Here is a 17209-nt window from a genome sequence, read left to right as displayed (position 1 = left end):
CAGGTGGTGAATTGGTGATATTATTGTTGCTCTATTTGATACACAATTGTTTGCAAAGAATATTATATTATTTCACTGAAGAGTAGGGAATATGTTCATTATGAATTTATTACAGCTATGTTGGGTCAACTGTAGGTGTGTGTTGTCTCAGAAATATACAGTTACTGCTAAATCTTAATAATTTTTTAAATATTCATTTTCAGTTTTATTATTGAGTATGTGTTTAGGATCTATTAATTGATGTCTATAAATTTTGAGAGTTTCTAAAATATTTAGTTTTATGATGGAATTTTATATATTTGATCGTTCCTGGTCTGTGTCATGTAGTTGTGCTGCAACTGCTGATTTTTCATGCTTACATAGCTGAAATACCACCAGGTCTGAAATACCACCAGGTGTTCTTGAAATCTGACGTGAAATCCTCTTCCAGTTTGTCCAATGTAAAAACATTCACAGTTTTCACATGTGATTTTATATACACCAGTCTGTTTGAATTTATCTGGTGTGTTGACAGAGTGATAGAATCTGATGCAGCTTGTTTTTGGTTGAGAAGCTGATGGGTATATTTTGCTTCTTGAGGGCTGTGGCTATTCGGTATGAAGTTTTTCCAGTGAATTGTATGCTGTGATCCTGCATGTCTTGTTTAAGGTGTTTACTTTCTTTATTATATGTGGATTGTATAATTTTTTTGTGGCCATTTGCTTATGAATGCTTCAATTTTTACATTAAAACATAGTTATATTTAAGATTATATATTTGGATATTTGAAAATTTTATATGATGACCTTGTTTGTAACAGCTAATACTTACTGCAGAATGAGAAACTTTATGGAAGTGTGGAACTGGAAAGAACCTGTGTTTAATTAATTTTTTTTTAATTAATTTTTTAATTTCTAAACAGCTTTAACTTTAGACTAGATAAATTATCTTACCATCCATAAAATTGAAATACCTATGTGATATCTGTTTCTCACCTGCAGTTACGCGAGCTCGAAACGGCTCTGGAGAAACGCACAAAGGATCTGGAGTCGCTTCATGTAACGCCTTCTAGTGCCAGCTGTAGTTCCCCTTCCGAAGATGTGTCTATTCGGTATGGTATTTAAGTCGAAGAGATACATTACTTGATGTGCTAGATCATATTCATAAAAATCCGCACCTTATTTACTAAAAATATACAGTGCTCTCTTTTTATGATGAAACTTTGCATCATTCTGCTGTCAGCCAGCTTCTCACTGCCATGACCTCGCCATGGAAAGCCAGGTGTACAAAACAAGGAAACTAAAATACAACGGTACCCTGGCTCACTCTTTCCTTGTGTCATGATTGCCTCATCAGACATAAACATTAGTTGTGGATCCAAATGTCCATTGTAAACACTTTTCACAAAACCAATTGCAAAATCTCAATCTTGTGGTAAAATCTGTCTGGTGAAGTTGCTGCATAAACCTCATTTTATATGGTTGAAATTTCATTAGTCAGGTCGTTTCGTGGGCTGACCCCATGGATATGTTAGTTTCCTGCACCAGACTATTAAGTGATTTTCTGAGACTTACTTCTAACCATGCCCAATCATCCCCAAGTTTATCTTCAATTAAAACATGTCTTTTCAGCTTCCTCTAAACTTCACAAACTGATCCTGTTGTATGCCAATAATTTATCAATTTTGAAACTCAAAAGTTTGTAGGTGTGCTAGAGTCTGGATATTTACAAGCAAATCTCCTGACATATCTTCTATAGTTATCTCTTTTCAAGTAACATTGCAACAAATAAATATGCTGTCCAACTGAATATTTCATTTTCCAATCAATTACTTAAACCCAAGCAAAAGTATGTAAGCAAAACTCACACACTTGTTCCCATACAGTTCTCAGAGGTGACTGCTGAGATGTTTTGTACACCTAGCTCCCGACTGTGCAGTTGGGTTTTTTTTTTGGAAGTCAACTGGTGGCAAAATGATGTGAGAGCACTGTATTTTCTACAATGTGACCATTTCACTGTCTTATGCATTAGGAGGTTTTTCCAAGTCGTGAGAGTTTTTCTTCTCTTTTAAGATTTTCACAGCCCATAGAAGCTGTATTTAAGACATTTGAGGTGGATTGTCATTTGCATTTATTTTAATCATTTTCACTTTATCCAAAATATTAATGTTATAATTTGCATTGGTGACATAGGGAACAGATGGAAGTTTTCCGCTGTACAACTCCTGACGAGATGAGGAGTTCACCAGTACCCACCTCTTCAACAGCAATATTGCCCATGGAAGAACTTCAACGACTACAAGACAAGCTACAGAGACATTCACGTGCTGAAGAGGCTGCATTAAAACGCATTCGTGATTTAGAAATGCAGTTAAAGGCTGCACGACGTAGTGAAGAGGTGAATACTTCTTGCTTTAGCCTTCTTCTCTCATGACTAGAGACGAGAATTATAGGCACTAAAAACAGTTAAAATAGGTAGGCATATAGGCTCTTAAATTAGCCAAAGTAGGCATTTAAATAGGCACTAACATGTAAAATAGGCAACAAAATAGGCATGAAAAAAATTACTTATAATTTAATAACATACTCAGTTACTATAAAAGGAATTTACAAACTATGTTTCAATGTTTTCGATAACACTCTTGTTCTCCTCTCATGCATGCGTAGGTGCTTTGAAAAGTTCTCGGAATGTACTAGAATTAAGTATCTTACCTCGGTGGAACTGCTTTTTTTTTTTTCAACATAGTCTCCTTGTAGACTGATGCATTTGGTCCAGCGATGTTCCAATGCCTTGATCCCATCTCGAAAATGAGATTCCTCCAGGCCTGCAAAATACCTCTCCAATTCGGCAGTCAGTTCTTCCCTTGTAGAAAATCTCCGTCCACCGAGGAAAATTTTCAGCTTGGGGAATAGATGAAAGTCTGATGGAGCCAAATCAGGTGAGTAAGGTGGATGTGGCAACAATTCGTACCCCAGTTCATGAAGTTTTGCCATGGCAATAACACTTGTGTGCGGCGGAGCGTTGTCCTGATGAAAGATCACCATTTTCCTTGCCAAACCAGGTCTTGTTTTGCATATCTTTTCCTGTAATTGGTCTAGGAGGTTTGCATAGTATTGCCCCGTAATTGTTTGGCCAGTAGGAAGATAATCTATCAGCAGAATGCCTTTTGCATCCCAGAAAACTGAGGCCATGACCTTTCCCGCCGAACGCACTGCCTTTGCTTTCTTTGGTGGTGGTGAATCAGCATATTTCCACTGCTTTGACTGCTGTTTTGTCTCTGGGGTATAGTAGCAGACCCAAGTTTCATCTGTTGTCACAATCCGGCACAAAAAATCTTGTTGGTTGCACTGAAAACGGGCCAGACTTTGTTTGGACATTTCCAATCTGGTGCGTTTATTATGCAATGTCAAGAGCCGCGGCACCCATCTTGCGGATAATTTTTTCACACCCAATTCTTCGGTTAAAATATAATATACCCGTTCAGAAGACATCCCTGCAGCTTCAGCAATCTCCCGCACTTTCAGTCGACGATTCTCCATGACCATTTTATGCACTTTTGCGATAAATTCTGGGGTTAAAATTATAAAATCCTTTTAATAACAACCACCTACTCAATACATTATATTACTCATTGAATTATAAAATAATCATGAGGTGTCTTAAATAAAGGAACATGTTTCGTTCGACATAGCGAACATCATCAGCCTTAATTTACAAGGGTTAGGTCAGGGCCCTGAGCTGAATGATAAAAATTGTTAAAAGAGTGACAATACCATAATAAAAAGTAAAATGATAACATTAAACATGAAATTATAACAATATGTACAGATTAACAGCAAGTATGCAGAGGAATACTTTGAATGATGGTAGTCTATAAAGTTAAAACAAACATGAGGTTGTAAAAGTAAAAAGATATAGATATAGTAGATCTTAAATTATATGTCAATGCGTGAAGCGTGGATTAATTGTTGACTATGGAGTTCTTAATTGAGCAAAACAAAAGTTAAAATAGAGTTTATTGAATAGTGCGAGTCAAGCTGAGTCAGTTAAAAGGCGCATGGCGACGAAGCTAAGGTTGAAATGACGTAAATTTCAGTAGTTAAGAATTCTGTAGGAGAGCCAACACAATGCCAGAAGGAAATACAGGTTGAACTAGTCCGTATTTACACGCTAGCAGTAGAATTAATTTTATACAACGTAGGACACCAATGTGGACTCGTTAAGTAACTATAACTTAAAAGTAGGGAGAGTTCCAGCAAACCAGAATGGATGGAGCAGATTATGGCACAATTGGAGTTAGAAATCTTTCTCCCTCCGTACTGACTTCTTGTACGCCTATCTCGATAATGCTGTTGCAGTGCACGCTGATACTGAGGTGCTCTCCTTGAAGCATATTCTGGAGGTGCATTTCTGTAGTTCTCTGTGTCAGTCCCTAGAGTATTGAGTAGGTGGTTGTTATTAAAAGGATTTTATCATTTTAATATATTGTCCTCAATACGGTTCTATTATGAGATTAATTACATGTAAATTCTGGGGTCGTAACACATTTTGGCCGTCCACTACGCGGATCATCATCCAAGCTCTCCCGACCAAATTTAAACTCGCTGGTCCACTTGGCAACAGTTGAAAATGAAGGAGCAGAGTCCCCCAGTGTGTTCTGAAAGTCGGCACGAATTTTTTTTGCTTTCATACCTTTCTTTACAAAGTACTTAATCACTGCTCGAATCTCAGTTTTTACCATTGTCACAAATCACTACGTGGGAACAACAACAAAGAGTTGTCACTACCACACTCCTGCAGCTAGAGCACTGACGCGCCACGTGTTCACTCACAAAGGATGTGTGATTATTGCGCGGGAACCTCATTGCTCTAGCACCGACATCTAGTGGTAATTCCAAGAACTTTTCAAACCGTCCTCGTAATGTTTTGTACTGAGAGAAAGATCTCTCAACATAACAGGAAGTGATTGGACAATACTTCAATGAAGTCACTTCATCTGGTTTTATTTCGCTGACAGCGGCTGCCTTCCCAGAAGTTCGGTCAAAACTTCCCCTGACTTCTTCCACAATCCTAAATGACTCCACCAGAGGCATGCCATTCTTCTTCAACTTGATGATTACTCCCGGCAGCTTGTTAAAATTTGAAGGTGCTCTGGTTTATACAGGAGCATATTAGCTTCCAACATTGCAATGCATAAGTCTGAAGAAAATGGTTGTTGGTCGCTGCCCAAAGTGGACTGGGAGAAAGGCTGCGTTGATACAGATTTCTTTACTTTTACTGTATCAGATGCATCGCAGTATTTCTAAGTGGTATTTTTCTCACATTTGATCTGAAAAATAATAACATTGACATAAATTACATTGTCCCTATATCTTAAATTTCTACATTTGGGCTAATTGGCAATAATGCTTAGTATATATCATGCATTTATTTCATAAAAATAAAAAAAAGACTCTTAGAGATGGTGTTTCTAGAAGTACAAAACTTTAAAGTGGGAACAAGGGAATTAGTAATTTACATAGAAATATGTCCTCAAGGATTTTCAGTTATAATTTGGCAGTATCGTGTCGAGTTCACTGGGTGAAAAATATAATAAAAAAGATGTGAAACAATACCGGAGCAGTGTAGAGAAGAGATACGTTCTTTATGCTTGCCAAGGACCCACCAAGCTGGCCCTAATATTATTCTTACTTATATAGAAGAATGAAAACGGAGGCACTATAAATCTCAGATTTGTGAACATTGTATTTGTATTCGCCGGCTTTGGTCAGCCGGGTCAGCTGTCATGAAGATTATTTTCTGTTGCCTGCAATAGATCCTGCACAATGTGTGCCCACAAGGCCGCCATACCTCGTTGAAAACTAAAAACCGCGTAATTTGAAATTATCGTGACATGCGCCCATAACCTTATTTTACCGGGCAAGTTGGCTGTGCGGTTAGAGGCGCGCAGCTGTGAGCTTGCATCCGGGAGATAGTGGGTTCAAATCCCACTGTCTGCAGCCCTGAAGATGGTTTTCCATGGTTTACCATTTGCACCAGGCAATGCTGGGGCTGTACCTTAATTAAGGCCATGGCTGCTTCCTTCCCACTCCTAGCCCTAGGACTATGCCACAGCGTGTTTTACAAGGTTGCCAAGACTATCTTTACAAGACCAGGCCAGTGAAAAGACCATTCGTCTGGATTGGTGAGGTCCGGTCAGTAACCGTTGTGGTTGGCGCGGGGGGGGGAAGCAAAAACAGTCATAGGGGTTTAAGCTCCCAGATTGACAAGCCTCTAACATCCCCTCTAGAGTCTTGCTAAATTGTGAGTTACTTTTTTTTTTTTTTTTGCTAGTGGCTTTATTTCGCACCGACACAGATAGGTCTTATGGCGACGATGGGATAGGAAAGGCCTAGGAGTTGGAAGGAAGCGGCCGTGGCCTTAATTAAGGTACAGCCCCAGCATTGACTGGTGTGAAAGTGGGAAACCACGGAAAACCATCTTCATTGCTGCTGACTTTGGGATTCAAACCCATTATCTCCAAGATGCAAGCTCACAGCCACGCGCCCCTAATCGCATGACCAACTCGCCCGGTCGCGAAGGCTTAGCGGAAGTGTAATAGAATTCACGATTTTTAAAGGGAGTTTTAAAAGTTGCATTTCAGTAATAAATCTCTATTTTCACAGGAAATGAATCTCAGTTCAAAATACCTATTTAATTTTCATCCATTCTATGACAAGAGACCGCCAGCCTTCTAACTCCTCGTTCAGTAATTTAATGATTATTTACATTTTAGCAATATAAATTATTGAAAGTTCACTACTAATACAGCATTGCAACGAAACAACTTGCCACAATACATAAATTAATAGGCCTTACAATGAAATGAGATCATAGTTCTCAATCACAAAAAAGATAAAAGGAACAAATAAACTTACCTCCTTATAGCAAGCTTGACAGACTACCATTCCATCCGTAGTGAAATTGGGATTCCTTGTGATCCACTGCTTCAGTCAGTAGGACTTCGAAGATTTTTCTTTGGGCATTGCCGCAAACACACTTCTTCTTCCAGTTCACAATAAATCACAACACATTCTGGACGTAAAGCATACACGTACAACAGTTTGCATCGAAAGGCAGGTACAGGGCATATGGGTTGTGCAACAGTTCAACGTTTACTGGTTCTCGCATATGTCTTAGGAGGGAGGCAATAATACTCCAAATAGGCACAAACCCCTGAAATAGTAATTTATAGGCACAATAAAATCAATGAAATATAGCTAAAATGACCCTAAAACGGATTTATGTCTCAAAAGCCTACGTTTATGAAAATAGAAATACAATAGGCGAATTCCCGTCTCTACTCATGACAAATTCTTAATTTAGTCCTCTCTCTGATGTAGATATCTTGGGTATTCCACTGTTATAAAATTTAATGATATCAGCTACTAGAAATGCCTACTCATACAAGAAGTTCTGCCCCTCATATAATGGTAGAAAGAAAAATGACCACTATCCTATTTATTTGCACATAATAGACTCCATTGTTTTCCATTTATACAGCCACAGAAAGTAAGGGGTGTTCAATATGTGACAACCTCAAATTTTGTACAGTGAACATATGACTTTTAGACCTACATAACGGTAAATGGTGAACGCATGACTTCTAGATCTACATACCATATTTATTCATGTATAGGACGCCACGGTATAATATTCAGACACCAGTTTTCCACTTAAAATTTTGGGAAAAATTTCCTCACTTAGTATTCACATTTCATTTTCATCAAAAATGTTCTTGGTAGGTAATATTTAAAACATAAGCTTGATAAAGTCATCAAGAACTGGGAATGTACACTGAGGAATCTAGAAATCAAACCAGTTGCCATTGGAGCCGGGACCCGAAAGATTGAGATCAGGTGCCTAGCATTTGCAGATGACATTGCAATCCTAACCAACAACTGTAAGGATGCTGTCATTGCTATCGAAGCTCTGCACGAGATAGCGGTGAAGGCAGGATTACACATATCGTACGACAAAACTAAGTACTTTGAGACTCGGCATCCCGGAAACCCCCATTTGACGACCATACATGGAATGATTGGGAGAGTCATTCGCTTCCGCTATCTTGGTGAATGGGTCCACCCCAATGGTAGAGACGGTACATCCATCCTTAGAGAGGTGTAACAAACCCATTGCAGCATACCAACTATCCCACAACCATTATAATAAGAGGTGCATTTTGAAAAATGCTAAGATCTGTCATTACAAAACTGTTGTCAGACCAGTGTTTGTCGCCTCAGAGACCCTCCTGATGAACAAAAAAGGCACCATGGATGATCTAGAGGAAGCCGAAAGACGTATCCTCAGGAAAATTCATGGACCGAGATTGCTCCCAGGTGGAACCTACAGACTTAAATCGAACTCTGAGCTGTATCGTCAGTTAGAATCAGCCAATACCAGCATGCGACGTAGGAGGCTTAAGTTCTACGGACACCAGGGTTACCAAGAAGGTCTTCTCTTTGGTTAAAAGAAGACTGGAAGCTTGTGGCTTAATGAAGTACAGAAGGACTTGGATTCGGCTGGGATTTCAGACATTGTTATAGAAGATCGTTCCAAATTTTGTGCTATGGTACAGTTTTGGACCTCACCACCTAGAGTTCATAGAAGTCGGAAGCCCCTTTCACAGGAGAGAAAGGAGAAATTATCAGCAGGGCTGAAGAGATATTGGGAACAAAGAAGAGCATCGAGGATGAACTAGTCATCAGCGCTCCTTAGTGGGCTTAAATCAATAATAATTTAAAACATAAAACTGGGTGGATTGTTGTATGCAATAAAACTAGTCGGTGGTGATCAGTGGCTGCACACTCAGTTCTGTTGAACACATCCAACAATACTTGCAATCTTGCTATTCATGTAATTTGTTTTATTTGATTAGATTGCTTATTACTTCAAAATGTTTAACAAATTAATAGTCAGATTACAATAATAGCAGAAATGATGATGCAGTACACAAATACATGACACACACACACACACACACACTCTCTCTCTCTCTCTCTCTCTCTCTCTCTCTCTCTCTCTCTCTCTCTCTCTCTCTCTCTCTCTCTCTCTCTCTCTCTCTCTCTCTCTCATATGTTGCTTGTGCAATACAGTGTTCACTCCTTTTTTGTTAGTATGAATTAATGCAATAATGTGTCATATAGGAGGTAGAATATTTTCTGGAATAGCGGCTGTAATTTTGAAATGACACACACTGAGCGAGTTGGCCATGCGGTTAGGGTTGTATGGTATAGCTGTGAGCTTGCATTTGGGAGATAGTGGGTTGGGTTTGAATCCCACCATCGGCTGCTACCTTCCCAATCCTAGCCTTTTCCCATCCTTCTGTCACTGAAAACCATTGATGTGTTAACGCGACGTTAAACCACTAACAAAAAAAAGAAAAATTTGTTGAAGTTTAGGTTTGCTTTTACACCAGTAACAAATTATAAATATTGTAAATTTTACTGATATCTTACTTTCCTTCCACTGTGCAGTTTTTGGTATCCTCTGAATCTTCGGTAAAATGAAGCTTTTCTGTAGCAATGAATGAGTGATAATGTTATCTTGTTACATTTGCAATGAGTTAGGTGATGCCATTCGTAATGCTGAAGTATAATGGGATTCAAGTACTATTAGGGCACTAACAGCTTTATCTTAAATAATTTGCATATCTGCATTTTTGGGTGCCAATTTTCAAAACAAACATGCCTGGAGTATTTGCTTATAAAAGGTAATGTCTCTATTATAAATAGATGTGATCATGCAGGAGGGTTTAATGTTTGTGCAATTTTTAAGTAATACATGTTAGTTTTTCATTTTATAATGTCTTTCTACCAAATGTTTACTTACCATCCTAGAACATTATCTGAATTGTGAGATATATTTCTTTAGGAAGTAACAGCAGAAAGAGATGTCCTTCAGGAGCGTATGGAAGAGCAACTTCTTAAGATCTCCTCTCTGCAAGCTCGTGTGGACCAACAGAGACGCAAGGTGGAGACTGAGCTGACAGAAGAAATTGCTGAATTACGAAATAAGCTCCAGAGCAAGGATAAGAACTTGGACAAACTTCAAGGTCTTCTTGAACTTCGAGATAGAGAAGTATGTTGTTGAATTGAGTTTTTCAGAAATCTAGCTCTGTCCAATCATTTTACTCATCTTTGAGTATCATAACCCAAGGGCTTTGTTGAAGCATTGATGAGTTGGTGCCATTCTTGTTGATCGTGTACTTTCTGAGCATAAAATTTGCGTATGAATCCAGTAGTGACACAAATCTTGTCAACCCGTCTTTTGGTGGCTCGTCCTGTTACCATTAACTTTTCTTCAGATAATTAATTATTCATTTCACCATATTTTCTTCTCATGATGTGGACAAAAGGCTATAATTTTTTACTGTTCCACAAGGTTAAAGAGATTGTTTTCCACCTTCACTTCCTAGGTGGCAGAATCATTTGTTTTGGCTGCCCAGGGTATTGGCAACTTCTATTACCAGCACCTCATCTCAAAGGCAAAGGTGCGATTCTTTAGTCCTCACTGTCCACGTTTCACAACCATGTAGAAGGCTGTAAAGACAAGTGAATTGTGACCAATCTTTTCTTTGTCTTCACAGTCATCGATTTGTTTTGGCACACTCCGTTTAGTTTTTCCATTGCTATATGTCCCAGCAGAATATGTCCCCTCATTTCCTTCTCAAATATATAAGTCTGAAAAGTTTCTTAATGCTGAATGTGCCTTTTATTGCTGCTGATTATTCCCTCAAAAATCAGCCTTCACCTTACAAGATCCATGAGTAAATATAATTTTACTTTGTGTAATCATTAATGTGTGCACAGGCCTACTGCTCACTTCAACTTTTCTCATCACAATACATTAACTTTGCTGCCATTGATGCTTTCACGGCCCGTACTTATAGACATATACTTATAGACTTATAGACATGATACTGTAAAGAAGTGCGGCCAGTATCCAGTATTCGGGAGATAGTAGGTTCGAACCCCACTGTCGGCAGCCCTGAAAATGGTTTTCCGTGGTTTCCCATTTTCACACCAGGCAAATGCTGGGGCTGTACCTTAATTAAGGCCACGGCCGCTTCCTTCCCACTCCTAGCCCTTTCCCGTCCCATCGTCGCCATAAGACCTATCTGTGTCGGTGTGACGTAAAGCAACTAGATACTGTAAAGAATTTCACGTTATTTTCTTGACATAGCATAAGCGCAAAAGCCTATACAGTATCATGTCTACATTAGCTTAGTTTGAGTTATCTATTTTTTTTTTTAATCTCAATATTTTTATTGACTATTAAGAGACTTCATACTGGTATTGCACTTGTCATGTGTTAGATGACAATTTATGTACACTCTCTGAAAATGAACAATAGTCATCACATCTTCCATTGAAATTTGTTACAAGCATATAAATTGATCATCTTGTTAGATTTGCACCTTCGCACATATAAGAAGTTGCAATAGTTCCGAATACTGGTTACAGAGAGAGGTTGATTATGCAAGCTTCTTCCATGTATCATCTTTTGCATTGCATCCATATTCACTTTAACTTTCAAGAAAGGTCTCAAAGTGCATGTAACATCCGCCAGCATTGCTTCAAAATTTAGTGCTAAAATTTATTCATTCAACATCCACCATCATTGCTTCAAAATTTAGTACAGTAGAAGGCCGTTATAGCGATAATTCATAACGGCGAAAAATTTGCTCGCTATAACGGATTGTCGTTATATCCGATTTATGTATAAAGGTCGGAAAACCCTTCATGCACTTCATAATCGGCGTGAAACGGCAATCAGTTTGTTCAAAACTTGCGTTTCCGCAGATGATATCCACACTACGGCTTACTTGTTTGTTATTTTTCGTAATCCGATACTACGTGAAAGTGTATGTTTAATTTCATTCTGAAAAAAATATAGTACCGTATTTCTCCGAATCCAAGATGAACCCCACTTTTTCCTTCAAAAAATTTAAATCAGGCTCAAAAAGAAGTTTGTAAAATCATATGAATGCCTTGCTGTACAGTAGGCCCCACGCATTTTTAGTCTATTTTTAGACGACGAACATTGACTTTCGTCACGCCGTATTTCTTCTTTTTTTTTTTTTTGCGGCTGCACAATTATTCTTTATTTCCGCGGGTTTAAGGACCATTAACTTAACATTGGCATCAAAATACCGTAGGGAACTCGTTGAAAATTTTCCGGCAATACCTATTCCATGCGTCTCTACAATACAACGATCCATCAAGAAATTATTCTTGCTGTCTATAAAACTGTTACTTTTACGCAGCGTCAGATATAACCGGCTAAGGCTACATGCACGTCTCGCTTGCCGGGTTCGGCCAAATTCAGCGGCTAGCGATGTATGGCCTAATTGCGAACGTTGAAAGTCAACGAACAAATTTATTGCGCCACGGTATGGCCATTCCACCCTTGCATTTTTCGTGCACATACCTCACAATTTCATCTTCGACTTCTTTAAAGCATCCTTGCTGCGGACTACTGAATGCATTTTTTGTAGAGTACGCAATTTTTTAGCTCTTTGTCTTCACGCTAACAGCAAATATTGGCTTTAGTTAGGCCTATGCCGTATTTTCTTGCGGCTGCACAATTATTCTACATTTCCGAGTGTTTAATAAACATTAACTTAAAATTGACATAATAATATCGACTAGAACCCGTTGAAAATTTGCCGGCAATACCTTTTCCACGTATCATCACGAAAATATTCCTGCTGTCTATAACCTTTAATTTTACTAAGCGTCAAGTACAATAGACGCGTTATGACTCTGCCACTGAGTAGCCATGGCTTTTCTAAGAATTCGAAGGGTCGCATGTTTTTTGATGCCATTCTGCAGATTTGAGAAACACACAGGCACTGTACAACTGGTTGTCGCGGCTAGCGATGTGTAGTAAAGAGGCGGTCGTTTATTGTCAACGAGTTCTGTGCGCGTGTGAAAAGAAGCAGCGTGGTTACGGCGGTAGTTGCCAGTGGTTTGGTGGTGTCCATTAACTTACTGTTAGGCCGCGAATGCAACAACCCTTGAGTTTTCGCATGAGATTCTGAGAGAAAAAAGTCTTGGATTCGGAGAAATACGGTATCACTCCAGAGATTTCTGTGACAAACACCTCAGCTTTCTTCTCCAAACAGCTTCACCTAACCTAACCGTATATGTAGCCTATCATGAAAACATATTTGAAACGCATGTAGAGAAATAACCTCCTCGCGAAAAATGTACATATAAATAGCCATAATTAGACGCGAGAAGATATGAAATATCCTCTTAAATCAGTGATGTACCGTACCCTGCCATATCTTGAGGTGTGTCACATTCTTACTTAATTTTCGTATATAACATTAAAATTAAGATATCGTTTACTTCAGTCTTTATTTTTAACGAGTTAACAACTGCTATCGGCCACGTTATTTACGCATTTATTACGAAAACGTGTTATCCTCCTTCATTTCGAATTTTCTTGAGAGAACAGCAGTCGATGGGTATTACTAATCAACGCAAACATCACCTTTGAATGTCAAGCAAATGCACAAAGTGGGAAAACTATACCTTACCGAAAATGATCGATCGCATTTTGTTGCAAACGTTTCAGTTTTCTTATTCAAACAGTGTCACGTATCCTAACTTAACCGTACTATACGTATGATGAAAACACACTTCAAGCGCCAGTAGAGAAATTATACCTTTTTCGCTATAAATTTTCATAATAGCCTTTCCGTAATTTAACCAGACGCGACAAAATATAAAGTAACCTCTGAAATCAATTAAGCACTCTGCCATATCTCGAGATGTATCCCATTCTTACTTAATTGCAGTATTTAGCCTCAAAATTAAGCGGTCGTTTAGTCAGCCTTAATTTTTAACGAGTTAACAACCGCTATCGGACACGTTATTTACGCATTTATTACGAAAATATGTTCTCTGTAATTTCAAATTTTCAGTACGGAACAGCTATCGACGGATATTACTAACCGACTCCGACATCGCCTTCGAATGTCGATGAGAGAAATCGCTAGTGCACATAGCGAGGAAATGATGCCTAAGGTAATCGATCGCATGCAGTATCATCGCTGGGGTGCATAAATATCGGTAACAGCAAAAATCGCGCGCGCTTAATCGCTCGTAATAACGGATGCGCCAGTGGTAGGGTTCTCGCTGTAACCGAAGGACGATACACAGTTTAATATAGGAATTTTGAAGGGACAGAAAAAAGTCGTTGCTATAACGCAGTTCTCGTTATATGCAGTACTCACTATAGCGGACTTCTACTGTATTATAATTCATTCATACTGGGTGGGAAATGTGCGAGTGTTCCTTCGTTGTTACAGTATCATGCTTTCATGCTTTTTTTATTAATGATTTTTTAAATAATGCAGTGGATTATAGCATATTTCCTCGTGTATTAGACACCCCTGTCTTTTCGAGACAAAGAAAATGAAAAAATAAATCTTGCATATGAGAGAGAGAGAGAGACACACACACATACGTCATTCATGAGAGAAGGGCAATGCTTCTGCTTCGAAGGGGGTACAGGGCTTGCTGCAGCTCCAGGGACATCACACAAATTTGTGAATAGTTTAGTCTATCCGACCCGCACAGTGAAAACGCGCATCAAAGTCATGTGGTATGTCTGTGTTTCATAGTTAAGAAATGTCTGTCTCTGTAGCATACTGCAACTCTGATGACATCATCTTCAAATCATTCACAGTACTCCATCCTTCGATCAGGGACGTCCTCGGCTAGACCTTTCCTTATGCACATCTTGAACAGTACCGTCAGCTTCAAATTTATCCCAAATATGATAAATATTTGTACGTGTTGGTGGCTGAGTTCCGTACACATTACGCCATTGCAGTTGTACCTCTGTCATGTTTTTGTACTTCCAGTACCACTTCAATACGGCCTTGCGTTGCTCAAGTGACAATCTTACTTTATTCATTCCTGCACTGTCATCTGCTGGAAAACGCACACCAAGATTGTCACGCCATTCACGTGACCTTCATTATCTGTTGAGAAAACAATGGATTACGGTACTGCATCGATATATCATTTTGTTCCAATGATATTAACTATCACCGGGCGAGTTGGCCGTGAGCGTAGAGGCGCGCGGCTGTGAGCTTGCATCCGGGAGATAGTAGGTTCGAATCCCACTATCGGCAGCCCTGAAGATGGTTTTCCGTGGTTTCCCATTTTCACACCAGGCAAATGCTGGGGCTGTACCTTAATTAAGGCCACGGCCGCTTCCTTCCAACTCCTAGGCCTTTTCTATCCCATCGTCGCCATAAGACCTATCTGTGTCGGTGCAACGTAAAGCCGCTAGCAAAAAAAAAAAAAAAAAAAAAAAAAAGATATTAACTATCAAACAGTGTCTACATTTTTCTGGACCCCTCTGTATTTTTAAAAGTTTCAAATAGACCGAGATGTCGAATGCTCTCGGTGACAGTGAAGATGACGACATGCCAGTAAGTGGGAAGCTGGTGGCACAAGATGACAATATTTCGAATGAAAGCAGTGATTTGGTTTACTGTGTGGTAGGCCTACTATTCAACTGACAGAGACAAATGATTGGCCATTAAGTTCTTTTGTATTAATATTGCATAATAGGATAAATAAAACTGTATGCCCAACCTTTACCCCTTTTCTCTACAGATTTTTTGAAGTTTGGCTGATCAAAGTTGCTGAACTGAAAGAAGTTTTCAGAGGAAACTGACAAAGTTTCCCCAGTAAAACTGAATGTAAAGTTTTGGGATTTTTAAGTCGTGTACCGGTAATTAATGTTTGAATCCGAGCCCGCGGTCTAACTTGCCTGCTTCTCACTCAGAGGGCCCCCGGCCAGGTCAGGCATTTTTACCTGGATACGTGGGCTAGTTCCAGGTTCATTCATTCTGTGATTACCTTTAATTGAGGAGCTATTAAATGGCGAGATGGCAATCCCGGTCCAGTGAGCCAGGAATAACGACCGAGAGGATTCGTCACACTGACCATGCGTCACCTCGTAATCTGCAGGCCTTTGGACCGAGCAGCGGTCGCTCGGTAGGCGGAAGGCCCATTGGGGCTGTAGTTTAGCTTCGTTTAGGGGTATTTGTAAGATATTTATAAGTATACTGGTACATATTTAACTTCTTTTAATGTTTAGCCAAATTGTTGATGGGTCATTTGTTCCCGGATTTCCTGTTTCCCCGTGTTGTACGTTTTTAATTCATGGTCCCTCCAAAAATGGAGAATCGAGGTTCGACTGTATTTCTAAATTCCCAAGCTAAGGGCACATGAAGATATAGAAATGGAACGTGGTCCTTGTCACAGTAGAGTACAAGACCAAGCTTCTGTTATTTCTGGAAAAAGGAAGGCCGAGAGTAGTTTTTTATCTCTCTCTGTGAAGAAAATAAAGGAGCCTAGCTGCAGTGCCATTTCATGAGGGGAGAGGCTATTTCTTTTTCTGTATTCAAACTTGAGAAAAGTAATAAAGTTCTTCAGTCGCAAGCACCTCTCGTCCATGTCCGAAGATCTATGCTGACTGATATGTTGAAGGACATACTATGCAGGTTTGTTAAGCCAGTGGTCATAAAAAAATATCCTGTACCTTTTCAGAAGTGGTCTTTCACACGAGAGAATATCAGGTAGCTGATGATGATTAGTAATGGCTACTCAACATCTCGTCTTGTAGAAAATCTGGCACGTGAGGAGAATAAGAACTTTTATTTGTACATCAGGAACTATTTTATCGCAGTTTGTAATTATATTATTCATAAATTCAGTTTCAATAGTGAAGTTTTTGTTAATGCTCAAGTAGTACAGATAAATTATTTGCTGTCTTCTTCCTTCAATGCCATGAAGTATTTTGTTTCGAAGTTTTCTATCATATTGCCAGTGAAAGATGGGGAAGATGACCAAGAAGCTATGGATGCATTACAGTGCCAATTTTGTGCTCTCCAGGTGGAGCATTTTTCATCATCTGTTGTGCAAGAAGAAAGAGTAGATTGTTCTTGCTCTGCTACAGGGGATATACGAGGTGGAGATGGGTGTTTCAAATATGATAAAATAGCAAAAGTAAATGTGTCAATATTGGCAATCCCACACAGCAATGCCGAATGTGAAAGATTGTTCAGCCAAGTTAAAAAGATGAGGACACAGTTCCGATCATCTCTGAATGACGAAAATCTCGGTAAACCCTTTGTAGTCAAATCAAGTCTGAGTGG

At 39.1% G+C, this 17209-nt stretch overlaps 1 protein-coding gene across 2 annotated transcripts in view; it reads left to right on the top strand.

Moving 5' to 3' along the window:
* The window catches only part of LOC136857675 (golgin subfamily A member 4), a 443088-nt gene that overhangs the window by 223769 nt on the left and 202110 nt on the right, over positions 1–17209 (top strand). For both annotated transcript variants that reach the window (XM_067136518.2, XM_067136517.2), the window contains 3 exons: positions 981–1090; positions 2172–2376; positions 9892–10098. In XM_067136518.2, coding sequence (XP_066992619.2) covers positions 981–1090; positions 2172–2376; positions 9892–10098 — 522 coding nt within the window. The remainder of the gene's footprint in view (positions 1–980; positions 1091–2171; positions 2377–9891; positions 10099–17209) is intronic.

The sequence above is a fragment of the Anabrus simplex genome, chromosome 1 (genome assembly GCF_040414725.1).
Source record: "Anabrus simplex isolate iqAnaSimp1 chromosome 1, ASM4041472v1, whole genome shotgun sequence".
NCBI lineage: Eukaryota > Metazoa > Arthropoda > Insecta > Orthoptera > Tettigoniidae > Anabrus > Anabrus simplex.
Note: the sequence above shows the minus strand (reverse complement) of the source record. Positions and strands in the feature narration are given on the sequence as shown.